Genomic DNA, 26602 nt, shown 5'->3' with positions numbered 1-26602 from the left:
GCCATCAGTCATCGCCACAGAAACTGACAATAAAAAATTCCAAGAGCTTCTTCGCTGTGACGGAAATGTGTAAATGTTTGCTGTTTTTGTTAGTGTTCAATTTTTCTTTGTGTGATGCCTTATGTTTTAATTAGCGTTTTTTTTTTACACTTACTTGTTGAAATGTATCGCGATTACTTATGATTGTACCCCCCCCCCCCCCCCCCCTATGTAATGCCCTCTTCTGGAGGGCCTTTAGGGGTAACTTGAATAAATAAATAAATAAATAAATATAAACCCTAAAAAGAGTGAACCTGAAGGCTCAAGAGAAGTACACCATATTACTGCCACATCCCTAAACAACTACTTTCAATGGATTTTTACTAAAGATAACGGTTTTGATCCACATTTAAACTACAGCAACGAAAACCAGCTAGAACCACTCACTGTGACCGAGTCAGGAATACTAAATTTATTACTTGCTTTACACACAAAGAAAGGACTAGGCCCAGACAACCTGCCGAACTCATTTCTTAAGAGATATGCTGAATGGACAGCCAAATATCTATGCATAATCTTTAACAAATCATTGTCATCCTGTGCTCTTCCGAATGAGTGGAAAATTGCAAAAATCATACCGATACACAAATCCGGAAACAAGGATGATGTCGCAAACTACAGGCCCATCTCACTCACTTCCACGACTTGTAAACTCCTGGAACACATCATCCTAAAACATATAACGGCATACCTGGAACGGGAACACATCTTATCACCATTACAGCGCGGATTTCGAAGGGGGTTGTCCACAACTACGCAGCTAATTGAATTAGTGCATGATTTATACTCCGGTATCGATAATCAAAGACAAATAGACCTATTACTATTATATTTTTCGAAAGCATTTGACCGCGTATCCCATCGTAAACTAATAATGAAGCTGGAATCTGCATTAGGAAATAGACCCATCGTCACTTGGATCAAAGACTATTTAACAAACAGATCACAATACGTCTCGCTTAGCCTGGAAAACTCGAACTTAGTGCCTGTAACATCCGGAGTACCACAAGGTTGCGTATTAGCCCCTGTCTTGTTCCTCGTCTATATTAATGACTTACCATCAAATATTTGTTCTAACATCAGGCTCTTTGCCGACGATTGCATAATATACCGCGAGATCAGTTCAGCCGCAGACAATGTAGCTCTGAACGACGACCTTGAAACAGTAAATAAATGGTGTAATGATTGGCAAATGAATCTAAACGTAAAAAAATCCGCCGCGTTATCAATAACCAGGAAAATACAAAAATCAGCACCTCAGTATGTCATTAATAATATCCCACTCCCCCAAGTCGTAGAACACAAATACCTCGGTGTAATCTTATCCCATGACCTTAGATGGAACTCCCATATAACTCACATTACATCCAAGGCTCTAAAAAGACTCTTCTTCTTGAGAAGGCGCCTCAGACTAGCCCCATCAGAGACAAAACTATTAGCCTATAGTACCCTTGTAAGGCCAATTCTTGAATACTCTAATATTGTCTGGTTTCCCTCTACTAAACAACATGTAAGTAAACTAGAACAAGTACAAAGGAAGGCAATCAGATTCATTTTTAGTAAATATAGCCAAACTGACTCACCAACTGACCTACTCCAGAAAGCTGGTATGCTTACCTTGCAGAAGAGAGCCAAACTAGCACGTCTTAGATTCATGCACCAGTTGCTCAATAATCAGCTGCATATTGACACTTCTACATATTTATCCTTTACAGATACCAGGCCCACACGCCATAAGCACTCTCATACTTTAAACGAGTACACTTTCCGGACCGACTGCTTTAAACACTCATTCTTCCCGCTAACCATACGCGAATGGAATACCCTTGACCCAACCATCACAAGCTGCTCATCATTAAATAACTTTGTAGCCCTCGTCGAACACCAACTGGGTACGGAATAAATGCTTTACGCACCTTTGCATATGTACCCGCCTTCCAGTCAGGCACAGATCGTGTTCATTGTGTGCGCATTTCTACATGTTCTTCCGTTGCATTACCTTACATTTTTGACTTTCATTTTTAAAATATTGATTCATTGGCTTCCAGTGTCTGTTCTCTGTTCCTTGATTACTGTTGTCTGTTCCGTCCATTTGAAAGTTTATACACTTTTACTTCTATTCTTGAGTTCTTGTTAAACATCTTACCCTCACAACGCTGAGTGTTTATCTTTGTGTTATGCTTGCTTGCCTTATTGTGCTTATTTATTAGACTGTTCAACTTATGCCCTTCCTGTTATAATCCCATATGGGATTGACAGTATGTACTGACAATAAATATTGCGGGAGCGACGGAATGCATTAAGGATGCAAAAGCAGCGTGCCTGCGTTTCAAGCGTCTGGAGGCCTTTGTTCATACACTATTTAGCTTTCTCGACTGCTTACAATGCTCGACTGCTCACAATGCTGCAGCTCTTCTGCAATCCGGCTTCGCTCATGTCCGCTGCATTAGGAACTCGGGGACGGTGTACGCTGGCACACAACTGTGATATCGAAATTCTCGCTCATGAGCACATTCGTCATCGTCATCGTCATAACCATAAGTAGGTACGTTAAGTCCACTGCAGGGCAACGGCCTTTCGAATGATATCAGCATACTAATAAGGCTAAATATCATAAGCTTGCAAGTCGATGCACTCTAATCTTAAAGCAGTACTGCGTTTACTCCCGCTGTCACTAGCACGTCCGGCAGTATTTTCGAAAAAAAATTATAATAAGACAGTTACGCTTGCAACTGCGGAAGGACCATATGCAGCCACCGAGTCGTTACTAGTCTAGGAGCAATCATGGCTGCTTGCTCCTGGTAAGAACATGCTCGTACTGCTTTATCCATGAGCCCAGTGTCTGCAGCCTGTAGCCTGTTCCGAGCCTGTAGCAGATACATTTAATATAAGAGTCGAGTAAACAAAGTCCAAAAGCTTTCTGCAATCGCGAAAGCGTCTATCTGAGCGTTTGGCCCCAAGGGCATATCTCCATCGTCCCTTTTTGGCATTTCACTTTTGTGCACCCCGGGCTAAATACCATAAAACTGCTTCAGCAGGCGAAGTTGGTACCGACATGGACTGAGATGTGCTACCTTTTAGTTCGGAAATAATTGGGAAAGTCAAGAAAAAGGCTGAAAGTTATTATATCATCCGTCGAAATTGAGGGCTAATGTCGTACCACGTATCCACGGCGACGCCGCCTGAAAAGTGGCTCCGACAGAGGCTGGCGACAGCCCTGTAATTGTTGTCAGCAAAACCTTGGAAAACAACGTCCGGCGTGCGCATACTCCGTCATGTCAACAGTGTGCCTGCATCAGCATATTACTAATATTTATTGATGCCAATCAGCTACCAATCACTCCCATATAACCTGCTCTCTCAAACAGGTCCATTACCACCGCCGTTTTTTTTTCTTAGTTGAGACAGGCGCTGATTAAAAGCTGAGAACATGAATGATCGTTCTCAATAAAGAACCGCATTGAGGGCGAAAAAAACAAGCTACACTGGTGGTGGTCGCTTCTCGTGAATGTGCAACAAAACCGACTACACTGTTCGCGTGAACAAAAACCAATATAGCCGAGGCGTATGTATCGGGCTATTCGGAGGCATATAGGTTCGCTCGCTCCGGAAACAGTCGAGCTGTTCCGTATCCAGACCAGACCTTACCTAGCGCAGTCAGGGGGTCTGCAGTCATGCAGCGATCGTGAAATTAGCCCGCCGGCTGTCAGGAATAGTAACTCCTTCCTCGACTGCTCCCCACTGGGTTAATAGTGTGCTCCGTCCGCAGCAACCACCAGTCTGGGCGAGTTATTTCTCCCCAGACGCGGAAGGGACCCAGCGGTGCCCGCCGGCGCTGTCGTGTCGCTGGTAACGTACGCACATCTATTACGTGCTTGGCTGAGCCTGCCGGCGCCGTTTAGGACGCTTGGCGTGCGGAGGGAGAGCCCGTTTCATAACGCGACCGGTCGGCGTTATCGTTAAAACGAGGGAAACGAGACGTCAATTAAGAACAAATCGTTACACTGGATTCAGCTACACGAGTAGTTAAGTACGCAAATTTTGACGTTGCTGCTAACGGATTGGGATGAAGCAGTTCTTGAGTATTCCACTTCAGCTTCTTCTCCCCAGCAGAGTCACCAGGTAAATAATATAAAAAAAACGTAAAATTAAGGGGTAAACTAAATGTAAATTGAGATGTGGACAAGAATAACAGCAGAGAGTTACAAACTGCCGACAGGAGCAGGTTACAATCTGGAAGAGTAAATAACTGTTTGTATAGCACCGTAGAAATATGATCGACAGTTTTAGAACATTTAGCACAACTCATTAACTACGCCAAGAAAGAAACAAAAAGTCGCGTATTGCATGTTTATATAGAGTGTTTCTGTTTCTTGGTGCATTAAATTCTGAAAGTTTACAGACCGCAAGAAAGTTCAAGCCGCCCGAGACCTATCAAAAATGTACCGCAGCTTCCAAGGCTGCGTTCAGTTTTTGTATAAGCAGCTTGCCTGAGGACAGCTGTCATCAAATCAATGCAGTTTTGACTCCCAGTTATCATTTTCCACCTTGGCGAGGATAACCGATACACTAGTAAATTGATTCTGTTTCACCCTAATTAATCCACCGCACTTTCGCGCTGGACAGCCAACAAGATTAATTATGTAAAGGAAACGATTGGCGCGGAAACTTGCAAACTTAAGGTAGGTGACTTCAGGGTCTCTCCATTGGCCAAATGGGGCTTTAAGCTAGCATCTAATCAGGCAATATTTACAGCTTAACGCTGCCGCCAAGAGAGGCTTTGGAGGCCCTTTGCATAAATGCGACGTGCCTTAGCCGAACAGGCAACAAAGTTTTTTTTCTTTTGGCGAGCACATTAAAACATTCCTCTATTACGTAGGACGACAGTTACGTGAACAGGTTATGCTTGCATCTAGCTTGGCAGTAAATAAGTGCTGTAGTTAGGCTACTGCCACTAGACTTGTAAGAGTTGCGCTTTAAATGTTTGTTGGTTCTTTTCGCTCGCTGAAAATCTTTTCACGAACTGTTTTAGCGGAAAGAAAGTATTGTCAAGGTTGTGAAATGAATCGTTTGTCTGTGTCGTCTCTGCACTACTTTTCTGAACACACCACATCAACTATGCATATACCAATGTGCACTGAAGCTCCACTGGATGTCTGCAGGATGTCTGAAACCTTCCCAGGACATCCAAGGGAGTTTCAGTGCCCATTGCGATGCATATCTTGCATTCTCGTGCCACTTGCCAGTGTGAGCTTACAGGGCTTATATTCCGACATGACGTTCGTCTGGTGTATAGTGTTCATGGGGGGTTGAACGTGTAATATCTCCAGTGTGCAGACCTCCGCAGGCTTGTCCGGTCAACCAAGATATCGATTAAGACTGATTGGTTCAAAGCAGCAGCGCGTGCGTAGGTGATGCTGAACATTTTTGCATCGCAGCTATAGATAAGGTTATAGTGAGACAAGCACAGACACCAAAACACCAACACGGCATTGGTACTTGTCGTTTTTCTGCACGTATGTATCTGCGCTGTCGTACTTTCCAGCATGCTTTCTCTACTCATTGTATACAGAGTGTTCTAGCTATGAACAGCGAATCAAGGAAATTTAATTCTGACAACTGCTGACTTCGAGGTGTGGCTCTGGCGCTTATGTAGCTCCTGTTTCTTCGTGATTGTACGCGTACAGAAGCGTTGCTTCTGAAGCACATAGACTGCAGAAAAAAATCTATCTAATTTGCTTCGCGGAGCCCCGCCCAACCGCCCTCGAAAAGCCTGAGGAAGTCTGTACACAAAAACGTACGAAGTTTGGTGTCCGTAAAGAATATAGCATTCATCGCATGCAGCACTGCCCTGCCGTTCACAGGTAATTCTTTTTTTTTTTTCGAGGCGCATTGCTTACTCATACTTGGCAGTAAACCACACGACGTAACAAAGATAAAAGTGCGGGTCTAATTTGCGCCCGACCTTGACGGTGAAGCCCGCACGGTTGCACAAAGGGTTGCCGCTCAAAGTATTCCGTGGCAAACAAGTCAGCGCGTGCGTGTTCACATGAGCACGCCGCTAGCACACCTCCAACTCAAGCAACATCGGGACGTATTTCACAGAAGTAGTAAAGACCGGATAACGTGAGAGCTCATTTGCATTCCGGCCCTGGGGTTTTATGACTCTACGCACGCTCCCCGCGAGTTTCGTTGGATGAATCGCTAAAGCGCAGATTAGAAGACGCAGGGAGTGCCCTTATGCTGTAATGACACAGGAGACACAGCCAACGCATTTAATTCGCACCTCTCGTCCTTGTGGCATCTCAACGTGCAACACGGTATCATTCCTCCTCCTTAATTTTTTTTTTATCTGCTGATACCTGCAGCTAACCTTATCTGATGTCAAGCATTCCTTCTTTAATGGCAATTTATTTTATTCGACTGCATGCATGCGGTTTTGTTTAACTTAGCAAGAGGCATGGTATGGCCAAGATGGTGTGACCCATGTTAGAAAAAGTAAGCACACTAAAGGGACTGAACTCGGGGAATGCGAAAGGCGGAGATGCTCTGGGTTCCCACAGTTTAATGTCCTTGGGAGGGTTTACTTTTAATTCAGTATTTTATTTACAGTAGCTGCAAAGTACTATAAGCAGTAGACACCGCCCCGCACCGCTTTCGTTTCATTAGGAAGAACAATCCGCGAAATTAATGCACGATGAAATCTGCTAAGAATGGAGGCGCGAGAGTTTTAACAGCTCGACTGTTTTCTGGATTCCGATTCCACTTATAGTACACTCAACGCTCCCACGCCTGGAACAAACATGTCTGTTAAAGCACTGTGCTCATATAGCTGTATGTGTTGACAACTTCAGACACATTGATGAGTCCAAAGTGGAGAAATTGAAACACGCGCGACTCCGTAAACGCTCGAGTCAAGTTCGGAAGGAATGACAGGGCAACTGTCGCCACCGCACAACGCAAGACGTATATACTTTGTTCGCCACCGGGGAGCTCTTCTAAATATGGCATCATCACAGCAGACTCCCGGGCGTTCACGCGGGCGTTTGCTCGAACGCGACCACGTGTTCGCGCTGGCTGCACCTGTCACGCTGGCGGCGACCTGTCGAAGCTGCCATTCACCGCCCAGGACGCCGAATAAAGACTGCGCGGCCTTCTTGAGAACCGCACTGCGTTGTGTCCATCGCGTCGTGCTGCGCGCGCCCGAGTCAACGCGCGTGACAGTGGCCCACGTATGTGGCGCGTGCATCGCGACGCTGCTTGGACTAACTGAGCCGTGACAGGTCATACGATGGTGGGTGCCTGATGCGACAACGCGAAAGTGACATCCTTAGTCTTGAAGGGAGTCGTATAGCGTCTGCAGACGCGGCGGTAGCCGCCTGCTCTTGACTTCGAATGGCGCATAAATGCAGAGGGCAGTAGTATGGTAGGAGCTTTAAGCGGACTACAGTGTCACGCGTCCCTTGGTCGCCAGGGTGTGGTCCCGTTCGAAACACGGGAACCAGCGAACTTAAATTATGTACCCGTTGGAACTCGTGGTCGGTAACGGAGAAAGAAAATGTAGTTAGGATTTACTCATATATATAGCACTCTAAACATAAATACGCCTATAAGGGTGTAAAAAGGAAGTAAGCTGTCCTCTAGCGCACACCCCTTTTACTACTTCCGGTTTAGAGTGTACAGGCCGTAGGTGCTTTTGTAAGCGCGTAATGACTAAACGCAGCTGGACAGCGTACTTAAGGCAAATATGATATTGACATTCTTAAATGTTTTGTGAATTGCAGCATGGGTTGGCGACACGTGCTGACAGCCAAAAAGAAACGCATCCTACACCGTGAAGGAGCCAAGTCTCGTTAAAATTTTCTAGTACTTTTGCTTCACACATTGTGCCGCTAGCCTGCTTGAGTGACCTATACGTATCTGCAACGAAAGACTAGAGGTTACGTTACTTCACGTAATTACTAATAGTCACGTAATTGTTCCACGAGGATGTGTGTCCTGAAGGCCAAGGGAGAAGAAATTAAGGAAGCACGACTCACTGTTCTACCGGCATTCCTTGAACACACACGCGCGCACACAGATATGTGACGCTTCTACGAACGTGAGTGAATTACTACACGACGTAACGCATGTCCTGAATGTCACGAGCAAAGCATTTGGCATGCTGCGGTCATGCACGGCAGTTCGTGACCGGTCGGGACGAACAAGCCTCGATCTTTCGCCATTGACGGCTACGGCGGACAGCCATCGAACGAATATCGAAAGGCTCGTCCACTCGGGCAACACAGTAGTGCTTTGAGCATTTGTATTTTGGAGAACGCGGCTTACCGTGGAGCAAATCCACTTTGCTCGCGTGCCTCGCTCCGTAGGGTGGCGATGGACACGCGCGTGAACAATGGACTTTTGCCTCGCGGGCACTTCTTACAATGAATGAAAAAAGGGCGTCGTGCGCTCGGACGTGAGCTCACGGCTGAAGCCGTTGGGTTGCGTGATTGTTATTCGCAGCATTCCTTAAATTTTACCTTGCTCGTGTCTGCATCCTTGTTATAGGTTTTTCAGTGCTGCCTTTCCTCTTCCGCAATTTGCGCGAGACCGGACATCAGTGATGGCCGCTTGTTGGGCTGGTTTATAAGACTTTTAGTGCATGCCTTCTGGTAAAGATCAGTTTTGTTCTCTTCTCTGTTGCGGAACTTGCTTGAGGAGACACGAGTATTTTGGTCACATAAACAGGTCCTCACTTTTTTATTGCAGTATTTGATTTTACTATTTTGCTGCAGCGAAGCATTACAGGGTTTTGCACATATTACTTTAGTTTTAGGGGATATATCTATAAAAACATAAATACTTCCAGGAAAAATTTCAACTAAAGCTCCGAGTTCTACGCCTTTAGATCAAACCTTACCAAGCATATAATATTAAGTTACTTGTACGTTAGGTGATCATGACTGGGGAACAAAGGTATATTTTCTATATTTTACGCAATAAAAGTTTAAAAAAAATTGCCCTTGACACTCTATTGCTAAATGTGTAAGGAGCCTCGAGCAACAATTTTTATTCTTCGAAAGTTTTCCGTCGTTCCATCTCGCTATTGCAGAATGGTGGAGTCAGTATTTTGACTTTCCTCTTATTTAAGGAGCAAGGTCGTGTTTTTTGAACTTACCACGTACTTTGTTGTTCCCTTGCCTTGCAGGTGGCTCTTCTGGCGTCTGCGCTGGTCGCATCAGCTAGAGCAGGCTTCGAGGATCAAGAGGTAATTACGCCGTTTTTACCCTCCGTCTTACGGACCACACCCTCACCTGGGCGCGCGCCCTGGTAACACCACCTCGACACTACCACCACGTTGCATTGTAGCCGAAATATGGTTGTTTATAGACACGCGGAAGGCAGCCTTCGTGTTAAACAGGCTCTATTCAAGCTAGCTTGACCTTTTTACGCAGCGGAAAATGCAGTTTAGTTACCATAGCTTTCATATATGACTAGACCTCGCCTCCTTTCCTCTAATTAAAATTCCTTTCTCTCTCTTTTCGCGAGAACAGATCAAGGAATAATTTAAAGATCCCCAGGTGGTCGAAATTATTCTGCAGCCCTCCACTACGGCACCCCTTTCTCTTATTCTTCTTTCGATCCCTCCTTTATCCCTTCCCTTAAGGCGCGGTTCAGGTATCCAACGATATATGAGACAGGTACTTACTGCGCCATTTCCTTTCCCCCAAAACCAATTATTATTATTATTATTATTATTATTATTATTATTATTATTATTATTATTATTATTATTATTATTGTCGATATAGTTCGGCAAAGGAACAGTGCAGACGTGAAAGAACCACCATGATAACGCGAATTTACGCAGCTGTTTTGTTTCTATTTATTTAAATCGCTTAACGGAAATGCTTAGAACCGGAGTGCACTTTTTTTCAGATCTGTTCCTTTTTTTTTTCGGAAGTTTATTATCAAAATGCAGGAGGGTGCTTAGATTCGCAGGGTGCTTTCGGTCATATTAACGTGGTATACCTTTCTTTTTTTTTTTGAGTATAACTTTAGATGTGAGCCTAGTTATGGTAATGCATTGATGACCTTCGTTTATGTTAAACTAAAATGCAGCGAATTTTGCACAGAATGAACAAACGCGCAAGAGCAAGTAATGCAAAAAAAAAGAAAGTAAAAAAGAAAGCTCTGAGAGTATGCTTTCGTGACACGTATTCTCTCAAAACAACTTAAAATAAAATACCTGTGAAGAGAAATCTATTTTTTTTTAAATGCGCTTTTATAAGCGCGCAGGTTCTTTTCTCACGTTGTATTCGAAGAGAAAGCCATTCGTCAAGTTGCACAAATTTACCCTCGTGTATTTCCTTATGTATATCACGGCAAAGAGAGAGGGCAGGAAAATGGGGTTCTTGACAACAACAACAAAAAAAAGAGAGAACAAGGGTCGAAGGTAAGCCACACTCCGGTGGCTGACTATAAGGCTTCCTGTCATTCTTTGTTCACTTTTCTTTTGCGTTATATATTTCACCGGAGCGTACTCGACGGTTAATTGCACAGCAACAATATTTTTATTTGTACTTTGCTTTAGTGTAACTAAAGCCTTTGGCGCTTTGTTGCGTCTTTCTGCCCTTCCCCTTTGTCTTCCTCTTTTGCATGATGATCCAGCTCTCCACTGAAGCTGCCCATGAAGAGAATACTTGTGACAGCGTTAAATGGCACGTTTTGGGTCGATCCCAGTTCGGGATTCTACAAAATAATACTTATGAAGATCACAGTGCATTTCAGTAACGTTTTACTTTCGTGGTTGCAGGAAAAATCACATGACCCCCTCTCCATTTCCGCCTCTCGCAACTCGGCACGCCTAAGTTTGCGCCCATGTCACAGACGACCCGGTTTGGTAGTCGTCACCCAACACCCTAATCGAACAAAGGGCAATCGCGGCGGCAACAAAGAAAGGGAAATCGACGCAATAAAAGAGAAATCGCATTGTGTACACGGTCCGTATAGCAGCTGAGCGAGCTCTGTGTTGGGCGGGGCGTCTTAATGCGTCCTTGTTCCTGCGTTATTTGGCACTGTACCTGCATCAAGCTAGCGTACCGTGCAACTGTGATAAATAGTGTCTTGTCTACACTTAACGCCACGTTAGCACCCATTCGCGTTTCGGCAGCCGGTATCGGTTGAAAGCTTACGGGTACTCATTTTGAGCACCGAGGGGTCCGTGCTGACAGTGTGGGCGCTTTAATCGATTTAGAGCATAGAACAGCACGGACGATTACAACTCGGGTGACGCATATATAGCCAGCACCGTTAATCTCGCTCCGTATAAAACGCTGACCTTGCCTCCTGCTCCACTTAGTGCGGCGCGCGAACAGTTCACAGGGTCGTTCACGCTCCCGCTGTGGTCTTTGCAGTATGTGCAGTGCCGAGAAGGGTTTCTGATCTCAACACTGTCTCAACTGCGCGCGCGCACACACACATGGTGCCCGCGGCGCCGCCTAGCACTCACTCATGTTTGCATACTCGGCTAACGAGCTTTGCGGACAATGGGTGACTTTCGAGATTTAATTGTCGCTGATTAGGTCGCGCCACGGAGAACCCACACGGTGTCCTTTTTCCCGAGGGGGGAAGGGGGGGGGGGGGGCTGGAACGCGTTCGCCGCCGGCGCGTTCTTGAAACACAGAAAGACCTTGCCGTGAGCGTATCGCCCGGGTCATCGCGACCAGTAAGCGAGTATGTGCGTACCCGCACATACACACACATGCCTATCCACTGCTCCGAGCGGGCTAACAGTCCGTTTCAGTGGCTGATTGCCCCGATTAATATTTTTCCGCCGCGCTCCGCCCTATTCAGGCCAGTGCGCGGAAACAGTGCGTGCATACAGGGGCGTAATTGCCGGCCGACTCCGAGATTTGATCCTTTGCTTTGCGTTTGCATTGCTTTGTTTGCGCGAGTCTGTGTGCAGTGCCGTGAACATACCGGCGAAGGAGACGGCAAAGGCTTTGCCGTTGCTGTTTCTTTATTCATTCATCGCCATCGATATGCTGTTTGGCGCAGGAGCCCGCAAGCTTCCAGATTCCGATCGCAAACCAACGCCAAGGAGGCCGAACAGATCTAAAGGCTTCGATGTTCGCTAGTGCCTTTAGGAACCCAAAAAGTCAAGCGTGAGCCACGATATCGTGTTACGTGTTCTTAGAATTCTGTCTCGAATCATTTATATTTCAAACGCCCGACGAAAGAAGGACGACAGGACAAGTGAGCCACGAGGTCATATGCTCAAAGAAACTAGCAGACCAGAGACCGTAGGCGTTTTTTTCTCCAGCCCCTTATCTAGCTTTATATACAACACACATACAAGTTGTGTACAAGTTATGTACAAGTTGCTACTTCGAAAGTCTGGTTGGCGATGCAGTCCCGGTAGGAAAACGAACACATCCTAGTCTAACGTGTGCATGTTCATGCGCCTTTTCAACTTACGCGCACCTTTACTGCCGTTCACGGGAACCAACTTCCGCTTTCCGAATCTGTTTGCTTTACGCTGGACATTAAATCAGCAGTGGTATTTTTAGTGCTGTCATTGTGGCCCGCTGCCATTTTTTGAGCATTGTCTTCACTGTAATCCCCCTTGTAAGTGGATATCCAACTCAACTTTCGCACCAGGTTGCAGGCACAAGGGAAAGGATTACGTCGTGGTAGGCAAAGGTGGCGCAGTCGGTGCTCCCAGAATGAGACTCGTTTGCGTGTTTAAGCTGCGGTAAGGCCCAGACAATAAAAAAAAAATAGATAACAGGTGTAAACTTTGCACGTTTCGTATTACTAGGCGTTTCGTGTCACTAGAGATGTGAAAAAGTGCTAGGTTTTCCACCGATAAATATTGTTACCGTAAAATTAAAACCTGGACATCAGGCTAATTTCTGAACACCCAAAAGCGATAAAACTGCGCACACACACTCCGGTACATGAAGAGGCAATATAGATAGCTAAATTCTGGTTGACTTCCTAAGCTCTTGGTGTGTTATAGTTGAAAACAATTCAAGAAGGTAGTGACAAGTGCCCCTCGAAGACGCTCTCCAGCCAATGCCGTCGAGAAATTGCCATAACGTCGCGTTTAATCTGGTTAATTCATCGTTAATCCCCTTGCACCTGCCAGCCTCCTGCGGTGTTACACTGGCAAGTGCAAGTGGATTACCTACGACCATCACAGAAATAGGTCTGCCCCATTGGCTGGAGGGCCTCCTTTTAGCAAAATTTTCCACTTTGTTCTTGAGTTACATCCAACTATAGTACGTTTTCTGAGATTTCAAGTTTGGGTAATACTGTTAGCTCTTGCAATCGGTGATCTTTAGCATGCCTTCTGATAATCTGGGAGCTTACTGTTTACTATAGCTAAAAGAATTCTGAAATTCGGTTTGTTCATTACTGGGAAGATTCGACAGTCTTCTGCGATCAGACCCAGGTTGCACTTCCCGCCGATTATTCTTCCCTAGCTCTCCTCGTACAGCACCTGCCACAGAATCTGCCACGGTAGGCAGGTGGCGCCACCTGCCACCTGGGAATTCTGTGACACGGCTTTCTTTTATTAGGCTTCAATGTATTTGCATTAAAAATATATATTAGCTTTTCAGTGACCATAAATGCGTCTTGATTCATTTATTCATATACCAATATTGCTCCCCGAGTGCATTATTGTGGGAGGGAATTTTACAGAAATTACGGGAAATAAAAGAACAAAACATCGTTACAGAAAGTTTCAGCTAGCAATAGTCGCTCCTCAATGGTACACAAACAAACAAGAACATAGTCGTCAGTACGCCTGTAACCTTGGCTGAAACTTTCGAGCGGGTGTTACTCGCCTTATTGAAAATAAGAATCTATTATTGTAGCTTTGAGGGGGTTTGAAGCTGCGATGGTGATATAGATGAATTGCCCAATTGTGTTCTAAGAGGCTGGGGGTAGTTTCCGTTGTTAGATTTTGTAAATGCGTTGTGTTTTGGAAAGGAGTATACTTTGTTGGTTTTATTGTGACTTAGGGTGCTGGATATTTGTGTTGTCATTCTATCGATGGTATGAGATGTATGACGTCTAAATTTTAGAGCTAAAATGGAATTTAAGTAAGAATAAACGTTCAGTTCATAATACTGTAAGAGTTACAAATGAAGTGTTAGATTCACAACCATTGATTAATGCTTTCTTGGAGCGATCGGATAAATATTATTCAATCCATCTAAGAATAGATCGAGGTAGGCCAGGGTATGAAAGCTGAGGGCACTGAAGCTCAGTTAAAGCCTGACTGCATTGGCGAGCATTAAAGGCATTGTGTCACTCCAGGAACTACGCCATCAATGTCTTGAACCACCTGTTCCTGGGTATGAACATGTATTTCCATCCTTTTATCCAGTTTAGTCTTCAGTTGAACAAAAAAAAGACGTTTTCTCCTCAGTATAATTGGCCTACCTCCATCTATTCTTAGATGGAGTGGATAATATTTATCCGATCACTCCAAGAAAGTTTTAATCAACGGCTGTGAATCTAACATTTCATGTGTAACGTCTGGTGTACCTCAAGGCTTAGTTTTAGGATCACTATTGTTCTCGATCTACACAAATGATACGACACGAACGTCACCTCACACAAAGCTGTACGCGGTCGACTGCCTCTTATACAGGACTATATATACAGCTAGGCAGATGATATGCTGCTGTGCTACAAGCAGATATTGAACGTCGTCATGATGCCACAAATGAAAAATAAGAGTGAACTTATCATAATGTCATTGCGTTTGGTTCGATAAAAGCGCACTAATGGGAAGGCAGCTTAATAGTGGGATTAGGTATACGAGCGGACACAAAATGAACGACGACTATCGGCCGAAGGCGGAAATCGGAAGCGGAAAAGCCATTATTTCACCTTCACTTAACGCGCGGCCCTATTCTGAACAGCTTCTAATTTCACGATAAGTGTAATGGAGTCGGTAGCCCAGACCGTGACCGCGTACTCTATAGGATGAAACGTACATTAATAAAATATAAACTTTCCTTAACATCACGAGAGGCATTCGCAAAAGTTTGCCTTATAAAATTAGGTGCACGGCCTGCTTTCATAGTTACTTGTTCTACGTGTTTATTCCATGTGAGGTTTGAAGAAAAAACAACGTCAAGGTATTCAACGTTATCAGCCCAAATTGAACTCTCCATTTCCCAGTAATAATTAGGAAGGAAAAACAACGCTGAAACGCGGGACGAGAATGAACACGACAGCACAACGCGCTGATTAACAACTTGTTTTTATTCCACCAGAAGCGAAATTTATACAGCTGGAAAAACATGTAAACAGCAAAAACTCAAAACGTTGTAGACAGCCCCGATACAGAGGGTGAAATGATGGCTTTTCCACTTTCGATTTCCGCCTTACGCCGATAGTCATCGTTCATTTTGTGTCCGCTCGTATATAATCCCAGTATTAAGCTGCCTCCACATTAGTGCGCTTTTTACCGAACCAAATGCAATGACATTTTGATAAGTTCAGTCTTATTTTCCATTTGTGGCACCATGACGACATTCAAAATCTGCTTGTAGCTCAGCAGCATCTCATCTTCCTGTCTGGATGTATAGTGCTGTATAAGAGGCAGTCGACAGCGTACGGCTTTATGTGTGAGGTGACGTTTGTGTCGTATCATTTGTGTAGATCGAAAACAATAGTGATCCTAAAACTAAGCCTTGAGGCACACCGGTCGTTACAAATGAAATGTTAGATTCACAACCGTTGATTAAAACTTTCTTGGAGCGATCGGATAAATATTATTCAATCCATCTAAGAATAGATGGAGGTAGGCCATGGTATGAAAGCTGAGGGCACTGAAGCTCAGTTAAAGTCTGACTGCATTGGCGAGCATTAAAGGCATTGTGTCACTCCAGGAATTACGCCACCAATATCTCGAACCACCTGTTCCTGGGTGTGAACATGTGTTTCCATCCTTTTATCCAGTTTAGTCTTCAGTTTAACAAAAAAAATAAACGTTTTCTGTCAGCGCTTAAGGAAAAAGGAACAAATGCTTAAATCGGCAGAAATTTTTGTACGCAAACATGTGGAACTTTCAAAGCAACTCCTTATAGGCACTGCTCCTTCATGATCTTAATCTGCCATGGTTTTATAGCTTACAGACCGCAGAAAATTAGCAGTGACTAAGGTGCCAGCGTGCTTTAGTTGGACGTAAAGTGCCCGTATGGTCGCTGACTGTTTCTTTAAGGGCTGCCATTCTTTGAAAATCGTCGCTGCCTTTTTCTGCACCCGTGCATGGCTTTTCCGGTTCTGATTTAGCCTTGCATTGGCATGTCGTCGTTAATTTTGTAGGACATTTTGCTAGAAGGTGCGCAGCGGAGTCGACGCAAGAGAAACAAAGGTCAAGCGCTGTGCACGGGCCATTTGTTGACGCGTATATCGCGTCGTTCACCACAAAAATGTTGCTGTAAATTTTATTTCAAATCGTTTTGTGCCAAAATTATGACGCTTAATTTTTTTACTTAAATTTTATTGCCCATACCGGCACTCGCTTTGGAAAGAATGCGGCCACTCTTTTTTTTCTTTGTTTTGAATTCTCCGCACCTGTTCGGCATTATATGTCCCACGTTGGCAGCGCAGCGTGTGCGCATGCGCAGGATCGACCTTGGGGCGCCCTCAATCTGTGTTCCCGAGCGAATTAATGGTTCTTATTAATTATTGGTTCAATTGCTGCAACTACTCAGTGTAGTATGTACATGGTCACATAAAGGAAGGAATCCTAGAATCTGCCAAACGGAGGCGATATCTTTTCACGCCCATTTCACTGTGACACTGCGCGAATTTCTCGGCGCTTTTATTATGGCGGAGCGTAAACTGCTTTCTCGCTGTTCACCCTTCCCTCCGATAGGAATGGCCAAGCGAGAAAGCAGTCGCGCCTCGCAGCTGTGTCTGAGGTATGGCCGCCTCGACTGCTCCACAAACTCGCTCGCGCACAGAGATTTAGAGAAACACGCCCAACCGTTCCGCGGGAACGAATGAAATATAACCGAAAGCGCGCTGCTGCTTGGACGCAGGCGGCGTAAATATATATGCGCGCTAATATACGAACTCCTGGCGCGAAGGTCTCGCGCTGTGCGGCACTCTCGTATACGCATCGAGCTCGCGCGGAATGCTCGCTATCGAGTTCGGCCGGAGAGAGAGAGAGCGCTCTGGCAAGCGTTTTGCTGGACGCGGCCCGAGTGTGGCAGAGCGCAATTATTACGAACGCCATTTCCAACCCTTCGCGCCGGCGCTGACAATCTAATGGGTGCGCACCCAGCTAGGTTCTGTTTGTCAGCCGTCGGCGTAAGGAAGCAAAAAAGCAACAAAAGCCGCTGCAAACAGTCAAACACGCACGACGTACGCACAGGCGACGCCGCGCAACCACTTCGATATCGTGCCTTCGCGCGAAGTGGAACACTGCATGCTGTGCAGTTGAACTGTCAAGGACGAGGAAGAAAGAAATGATAAAAGGTTTAGGGCTCTGCCTTGCACGCAAGAATTTTTTTTTATTGTTGGTGTAGTAATTCTCATTCGTCCCTCTCAATGATGTATTTAGCACCGTACTCCCCTACCTCGTAAAAAACGGTGAATATGAAATAAATGCAGTTTGCTTTGAGCACAAAAGGGTCAGAGCACGAAAAAAAAAAAAGAGATGGAATGTCAATGGTGGTGCTTTTTCTCGAATTACGCAATGAACAAGAAATGAGCGAGCGTCCGAGAAATTGAGATGTCGTGTTAGCTTGATGTCGACTTAGTAAGGAGCAGGGCGGCTTTCTATTGCCGAAAATACAAACGTGAAAGCAATCGTCGCTATACTTGTAAGCGTACTGCAAATTTACAATTCACCGCGCCGTTTATCCGTACAGCGTAGTGGGCTCTAAACTTTTGCAACAGACTGTGCGTTGCTTTTACGTCTTCGTAAACCACACACATACAAAAAAATAATAAATAAAGCATGGAGGGGGTTGTGGCTATTGCTCAGATTTACTGCCTTTGTTAAGAGGCATTGAGGCAGCCATATAGACGCATCCACCCGCATTCTCCTCTCCTATAGTTTGTGTCCGGAGACGCAGATCTTTCACTTTATACTGCTCTTCCAACAAGTTGTTATTACCTTATCTTTAGTAAGCCTCTCAGCGCTAGGCAATGCACGACTGCAGCGCGATCCGGCGCGAGGCTTTAGCGGCTCAGCTGGCAAGTACCGCGGGGGGTAAAACCAACACGCCAACCACAATCGCAGAGGGATCGCCGTGCTGAGTCCAACGCCGATTCTCACGTTTACGACCGTGCAGATTCTCGAACTCGTCGAGAGGTTTCGGCATGTGTGAACAGATATCCGGTTGAGCAGGTAGGACGAAAGCAAACGACTACAGACTTATGCAGTTCACTGATCTAACATTTGCACGCAGCTTGATTGTAGCTTTTTTTTTGTTTACGACGTGCGCTTGGCACTATCGGTGTGAGAACACGATTTTTTTTAAAAGCCTTGTGCAATGCCGCAACGGCTAAGTCAAATCTCAATTCAGCTCGTTGAGAAATAAACAGAAATAAAAGGTAAAGATAAAGCGTGCGCCAGTTTCTGTGCTTCCAGTCGCTGCCTATACGAACGCCGCTCTAGCGCGAGCGCCTGGTCACGTCGCAGCCGCGTGCTTAGCGTCTTTAACGTTGTAGCTGACCACAAGCGCGCGTGCGCCGGCCCTTGGCAGGGATAGCCCATTATCGGCACCGATTCGTGCAGTAAGAGGGTCAGTTCCGCGTGTCCGCTTCGACCGCCGAATCTGAACTGTCCCCAACGCGTGCTCGGCGCGCATATCTGATTGCTCAAAACTCGTTCGGGCGGCGAAACAATGTCCCCTCCACTGACAAAACGGCCAAGTCGGCCCGCGATTACGCTCCAGAAACGATTGCCAAACCCGCCACCATAGAAGCCCACTTTATAAGTCGGGGAAAAGTTCAAGCCACGCGCGACATGTATATGAGCGAGGACCTAATGATTCCGTGCAGCAGATCCATCTATTCGAGGCCGTTTTTATATTACGCGGATTCAGTGTGGCTCCCTTTCACTTTGTGCGCACACACGCTCGTATTATGCGAAATAGAATTCACAACATTCGTGCACACACTTCCTGGAGCCCCCTTAGTACACGCTGTTCGTGAGTGGCGACGACTCACATATGCACGTCTCGACGTGACACCTGCAAGGCTCTACGCGCCACTGCAGAGCACACACAGACCGAGTCTAGCGAACTCCCATTGTTTTCGCAGCGACCGCGGCGCAGACATGACGTGTCTGGGTGCGCGTATACTGTATGCCCTATACGTCGGTCCGTCAGCGGTAGCCCATATACATTCGCGTATGCAGAGGCGAGCGCGTCGCCGCTTCTTTGTTGTTTGCGTGTACTGCTTGCCACGTCGCGTGGACTGTAGGCGAGGACACGTATATATACTGGTGGGCCTTCTTTGGCATGCGCGGCCGCTGCTTGCAATGCTGCGCGTGACGGTTGGCTTGGACGTGCGCGCAACTCTTCTCTCCCCCTCCCTTTCCTCCTTTCCTATGGAAGTTGGGTCAAGCGCTTTCTAACAATCTCTTTCTGCTCCGGTCGGGATTGGCGGCGCAGTCACCGCGCGGCGAGGGACGGCACAGGAAAGCGGTGCCGGCCGCGGCCGCGTTTCGTAACAAGTGAGCGCATACGGCTTTGCCTGAACGCGTATGTGATCGGGCGGAGCTTCAAGGTGAATCGTGTTGCTCGAAAAGTTGTGATCTGCGCGAAGTACTATAATCTGGAGGCCGTTCCTGGTATATCTCCTCCTCCTCCCTTAATGGCGCGGCGGTTTGTTCTTTCTCGGCTTAAAGCACTCAGCATTCAGCGAGGCTGGGGCCGTGGGTAAATAACGTACGCGCGCGGCGCGAGCAAATATAACTTTCACTGCTTACGCTGAGCTACACGCATAGACGGCAGACAATGCCCGCTTGGCAGTTTCTGCGGAACTTAACTATCACCACAGTCGCCTCTATGGGCTTGGCCTAAACGCGCCGTCGAGGCTACCGCTGGGAGTGCAGCGCAGAAGTTTAGATTTACCGTAGTGTTTACGTCGCGTTGTACGGGCCTCGTCCTGCTTACTGACTCTTCTGACTGTGATTTGAGCCAGCTCAGTGATCATCTGATCGTACACTTCCTGCCTGCCCCGAATGTACATGTACGTGTGTAAGCGGGAGGCACCGACTATCGCCGTGGGCCTCCTCCTGCTGGCCGGCTAGCGTAATGTAAATCTGCTTATAACCGAGCCGTCCGGGGCAGCCCGCGTGGTTTATTACGCAGGGCGCGGTCTGACTCCTCGGCTGTGAATATGTCCACTACTCACTCGTGTAACAGACTTGTCCCTAACCTCAACGTCTCCTCATCGTCGTCATCATCAGCCCTACTACGCCGACTGCAGAGCAAAGTCCCCTCCCACACCTCTCCAATTAGCCCGGTCCTGTATCAGCTGAGACGACCTGAACTTCCTAATCTCATCCGTCCATCTAAATTTCTGTCGCCCTGCTACGCTTGCCCTCTGTTGGAACTCTCATCGTAACGCATTATAAAAATTACTCCTCCTTCCCAGACCTCCGCACTAAAGTAACAGGTTTCGGCAGTCTACCTCAGGTCGACCTCCCTACTTCCATCTTGTTGACTTCGTTCTCTCGTTATTAGCAGCATATTCACTGCCGGCGTACCCCACATACATAGTAAATTCTTCTTACTTGTATTTTTACGAGAATAGGGAAAACAAAAAATCTCTTCTGGCTTCGGATCTATGTACAGGCTCACTCTATAGCGACAACTTTAGCAGACCAGCTAAAGTTAGTCAAACACATAAAACAAGGATGCATTGAAATGAATGGCGCCGAATAGGCGTCCCTAGATCAGCTCAGCGTACACAAGGGATGCAAGACGGGATGGGCGCAAGCTTACAGCTGAGGTTTATTGTAGATTCATTAAATTTAACGCATATGAACTGACATGTACCAACTCACCCTGCTGAACATAAAAAGAACATTGCAACTACTTCGACAAACAACAGCCGGACAGAGACCTTGAACATATGGTCTATCATAACTTCAACTATCAAATTAAACTTATTTAACATATTGCACCGCGTGCTCTGCCAGCAGGACTACCTCCAGGAACGTGGTGTGCTGACTCAGGCCCACCGTCGATCCAATAAATAATAAAGGAATTCACTCAAGGTCCACTATTGCCACTTGCTAATTGTATCCAAAATTTTGATGCATTCAATTCCATGTTCTTGTCTCCTATTTTTTCCCTCTAATTACCCTTTGACTTAATACACGTTGCACATTCCTTAGATTGCAAACACTTTACCCTCTTCTCCTGGCCCTCCTCAGTGAACACTGGCCAAACCTGCTTCGTGGGTATGTGCCATCTCAATAAGGCAACAACTGTTGTTACGTGCTCCAACTTTGCGTCACATCCGGTGGCTCCTTCGCCTCCCCCGCGCAGGTGTACGCTCCGCAGCCGTACCAGTTCGGCTACGAGACGCAGGACGAGTACGGCAACCGGCAGTCGCGCCACGAGCAGGACGCCGGCAACGGGGTCAAGACCGGCATGTACGGCTTCCGGGACGCGCACGGCCTGTTCCGGCAGGTGCAGTACGTGGCCGACCACCGCGGATTCCGCGCCTGGGTCAAGACCAACGAGCCGGGCACGCAGGACTCGGCGCCGGCCTCGGCGCGCATCGAGTCGCAGCAGTCGCACGCCGCGCAGATCGCCAGCGCCGCCGCGGCCGCCGCGCCGCACCACTACCGCTTGGTGGCGCCAAGGCCGCAACCGGTGGGTCTCCTTTTACGACGAGCATGTATCCCTAACGGTGCTTATAAGACACGAGCACTGCGATATCAATCACACAAGGTAGGATCAACTTGACAGGTGAAAGTGATGTCGTTAAGGAACAGACTGAGAAGCAGCGTGAGCAATCGAAGAAATATCGGTTGATGATACCCTATAGCCAAAATTAAGACGATAAAGGGGAATTAGACAGGACATGTAAGGAAAGTAACAGGTTACTGGTGGCATGTTACGAATCGGGGCTAACAAGAGGAAAAATACAAAACCCAAAGAATGGAAGAAGCTCAAGTGGAGATCAGAGGCCGTATTCCACAAGCTGTTAATTTTAAAATGGCCATTTGGCGTCCGTCTGTTCCTCTGTCGTTGGTCACTCAGACAAACCCGCGGCTTTCAAGTGACTATGGAAAGCAACCCGGCCATTTGGTAGAAGGCGAGAATTCACCATTGGCTGCATATCGCAGCCAATGGCCGCCAGTGGGCAGGTTCGGTCACCTGCTGTTGACCGAGCGTTACGTTACACCTCACCATTGTCTGCATATCGCTGTAAATGCCAGCCATTGATGAGGTCCGGTCGTCAATTACGCAATGGATGTGTGGCTTTTCGCAGACGCTTGAAAGCCGCGAGTATATCTGAATGACCCATGACAGAGGGCCAGATGGACGCGAGATGGCCATCTTAAAATCGACAACGTATAGAATACGGCCCCAGGTTACGAAGTTTGCGGGGCTAAATGTATGATCACTGCATGAGATAAGCCTTTGCCCCGCGGGAGATTTCAGCTGGCTGAGCTCCTTCTTCAGATAATTGGTGATGAATATAATTGGCGCATGTGATCAAGAAGAAGAAATTGGCCTGGGCCGCGCATGTAATGCGAAGGCAAGAAAATCGATGGTCGTTAAGAGTAGCTTACGATTCCAAGAGAAGGCAATTGCATGCTGCAAGGGGCGACAGAAAGTTAGGCGGGCGGATGAGATTAACAAGTTTGCGGGGATAAGGTGGCCACAGCTGGCGCAGTACAGGGTTCATTGGAGAGATGTGGGAGAGGCCTCTGCACTGCAGTGGGCGTAGTCACGCTGGTGATGATGACTATGGTGTGAACGTGTCAGGCAGTCATGTCTGCCGCTAAAATGAAAACGAATTTTTAAGCGTCGTCTTTTAATCGGAGTAGGGTGATAAAGCTTGTGGCTCACCGCAGGTGCTCCGTCTAGCCCCAGTGGCGGCAACCCCGGCATTGGTGGCCACTCCGTTGACGAAGGTGCCCGTGCACCACTCGCTCTACCCGATCGGCGGAATATCTGCCAGGCATGGCCCCATCCAGCAAGCGTACTCCCAGCAGGTACTGAATACACCACACAACCGGAAAGAGAAGCGGCATGCTCCTCGAAATTGTTGACAAATGGGGCGAAAGCCTTTAGAGTTCTTTTCGTGCGGTCCTCTGAAACTTTGATAAGCTGTCCGAAAGGCAGTGGAATGCAAACATCAAAATTAGACTGCTACTTTACTGTGTAAACTCTGTACGCATCATTATAAATATATCTGTGCTATAGCTTTATGCAGAAAATGTGTCATCGCAGACTCGTAGTCCTTTCTACTAACCCTCGCTTTTAGTCAGGGGTGGACTTATGCATCACCCTGGAGAAGGAAGGGGGGGGGGGTCTTATTTGAGCCATGTATTTGTTGGACATTTTTCGTCGGAAAAATGACGTTTGGAACGGTTTTCCTATGTAGCCAGGTTTTCCATGTCTGCAAGCGAGTAAAAAGCCCTTGAGTGCGTTCTCATGGAGCACATCGACTTTCTAACTGCACTAGAAGGTGGATTCTATAGACATTCGCTTTGAATCAGATGGTGGCAGAAACCACAATTCCTAGTAATTTGAATGTCGAATTAGTTTAAGCCCTAGTCTGCGTGGTGGGGTAGATGACAAGAGCAATTCTATTCTAACTTTCGCCCTATCCTGACAAGGTCGCCAATGACGCTAGCGCCATCCCTCGGCACGCCACTCAAATTCGCAGGTCCCAGTGCTCCGCAAGCCCTCGTTCCGCCGCCTGGCTGCGAGACCTGCTGCGGTCGTGCCCGTCGTGACTCCCGTTGTGGCCACGCAGGGGTCATCGCCAGTCAGCATTGACTACGCAGGCGGCCTCGTCAGTGGAAGCGGCGCAGGCCTCAGCGCCAGAAGCGCAAGCAGCGGCGGTGTCAGAATCGGAGGCAGCGGTGGTGTCAGAAGCGGAGGCAGCGGGGGCGGCAGCGCTGGCGGCAGTGCTGGCAGCAGTGGAGCTGCTGCCGGTGGCTCTGCCCGTACCGTCAAGAAGGTGCGCCGTCGCAAGCCCGCCGAATTCTTCAAGAAGTCCATCATCAACAAGCCGCGCCCCAAGCCATCCGGCCCTCGGGTCCGCGTCGTTCAAGTCACCAAGAACGGAGGCGTGAGGACCGTCGATGTGCCCGTCTACAAGGACTAAGCGCGTTGCCTCTAAATTATTTTCCTGTCCGTCTTGAGAAGTCGCCAATGAGGATATGGAATGTCGGTCCGCCAGCCTGCTTGCGCTGGCTGGCCCGCCAGCATAAGGTTGAGGCAACTCAGCATCTACCTGCTCGGTTTACGCAAACAGCTGGGGCTAGGCTGTTAAGCTTTTCTACCTGTTGTGCAGGTCGGTGTGTGCATGCACTTGCCGAGGGTTTTACGTACCAGCGAACAAGGCGCGAAAGTGCGAGAGCTTTGAATGAGAGCGTTACTTTGCTTCTTGAGCTAGAACTTGCCATGCGTCTTGGGAAGCTGATCGCTCGTGCTTGCAGCGTCCTGTTCAGTGCCACAAAAAGCCCTTGTGGTAGCCTCTGCACTCAAGTCAGGCGTTGAGCAAGTCCCGTAGATCACCAAGGCCTACGCAAACGCTGCGCTGGGGCACTGAGCAGTTCACAAGTGATGACGCGAACTCACACCAAATGAAACAGACTTGGGGCGACCGTTCTCTTGACGTTGTTCACGATGCCCGCTTTAGCAACATGTCTGAAGAGATGTCGGTATGGTGAAGTGTGCTGCATTTCCGAGCGGAAAATGTATTTAACACTTTCATGGGTATTTCTGTGCGTGTGAAATATGTTTTTAACGTTTTTATGCGCATGCGGACACCGCATACCCCGCCTTGGAGTGCACAGGTATGACGACGTCTGTTAAACGTCTGTGCCCTGTCTCACAATTTGTTGCCACCAAAGCGGAAGCCCCAGCTGTTGCCAACGAATCGTGGGCCCAATTATCAAATCGAATCGCGCGTAAAAATGTTCCGTGACTGGCTCGCAGCCGTCAGTTCGGCGGTCGTGAAGCACGGCGCACAGTAAGGGAAGTAGCCTCCAATTCAATGCTAACAAACTGTAAGACTGGACATAGCAAAGGCCTCGGGTGGGTGGATTAATATATCGCGTTGAATAGGGCCTTTTACTGTGAACCGAGCGCTAACACATAAATACTATACACAAGTGTTAGTAGCTTTGAATGAACAGCAATGTACGGTAAAGCGGGTCGTGGACAATGTTTAGCGTCCTTAGATTACGACATGTATATTCCGCGGCTGTGGTGCACAAGATATATTGCGCAACACTGCCACGTACTGCGAACAGCTGAATAGGTATGACACACCGAAATGGACACAAACGGATGTAAGGTCACAAAGATGCGGTCAGATGCGTAGGCTACTTTACCTGAAGTCACAGCTACAGCAAGGTTACTACAGTCTAGGACGGTTTCGCGCTCCCCAATGTACATAGTACTGCGGCTTTTAAACTATATATTCGTTTGATAATCTAAACGAGGCCAAATGCACCTGCTTACGAGATCGTACTCACTGCTAGTCCCGCCATAGGCAGTAGATTACTCTAAAGCACGGCTGTCATTGCAGTTGCAGTTGGTCTAAGTGTTTGGTGAAAGAACTTAAAGGACAAAGCTGTGACGTTCATTTCCAGCATTACCGACGGAAAAAATTTCATGCACTGCAACATCCAAGTTTACAACTTATTGTTATCATAACCCTGGAAGGTTGGCAGCTCATGTAGTCATGTTACCTCTTAACGGTTCATGACTAAAATAAAATCCGGCATCGAGGTGCCGCATATATTACGCTGAATTTATATGACACATTCGAATGTCGGGCACCTGCTGTGTGTATTCTTGACACAAAGCACTTGCAGTCTCCCAACAATAGGGGTTGAGTCAACTCTTGCACAAATGCAAAATAGACAAAAACGTTTATTCGTTGGAAAAATTCCGCATGTTAAATCCTTATAACAACCAGAATTTTGGGGTTTTCCTCATAACTATACCCGTATAGCACCCGGCTATATGTTTGACAACCCTATTTCCAGGTTACATTTTCCCTAAACTTATGCGCAGGAAGGGCGCTTCCGTGCAGCTGTAGCTGTGACTTCTGTTTTCTTGTAACTGTTTGTGGGTTGCGGTAAGATATATTTCACGAGCTACCATAGCCTGCTAAATGAGCAGTGATGGTTATGGAGTGTTTTTGTCCAGTGCAAATGCTTCACGTTGCTTCTCCGCCTCACTAGCACCATCAATGGGAAGGTAGGCTCTGCCACCGAGTGCTTCAGGTAGTTCTTGATCACCACTCTTTGAGTTCTCTTACTGCACGCATGTACAAAGTGCGCTACACAAGTTTGATATATATATATATATATATATATATA

General features: G+C 47.0%; 1 protein-coding gene across 1 annotated transcript in view; it reads left to right on the top strand.

The window, feature by feature from the left end:
* LOC144125511 (uncharacterized) overlaps positions 1-26602 on the top strand; it is a 70207-nt gene that overhangs the window by 43604 nt on the left and 1 nt on the right. Inside the window, exons 2-5 of the mRNA XM_077658971.1 lie at positions 9230-9289; positions 21570-21899; positions 23111-23251; positions 23929-26602. The exon at positions 23929-26602 is cut by the window's right edge and continues 1 nt beyond it. Of these exons, the coding sequence (XP_077515097.1) occupies positions 9230-9289; positions 21570-21899; positions 23111-23251; positions 23929-24372 (975 nt within the window). The 3' untranslated portion in view covers positions 24373-26602. The remainder of the gene's footprint in view (positions 1-9229; positions 9290-21569; positions 21900-23110; positions 23252-23928) is intronic.

Source organism: Amblyomma americanum, chromosome 3 (genome assembly GCF_052857255.1).
Source record: "Amblyomma americanum isolate KBUSLIRL-KWMA chromosome 3, ASM5285725v1, whole genome shotgun sequence".
NCBI lineage: Eukaryota > Metazoa > Arthropoda > Arachnida > Ixodida > Ixodidae > Amblyomma > Amblyomma americanum.
This window is presented reverse-complemented; position numbering and strand designations above follow the sequence as displayed.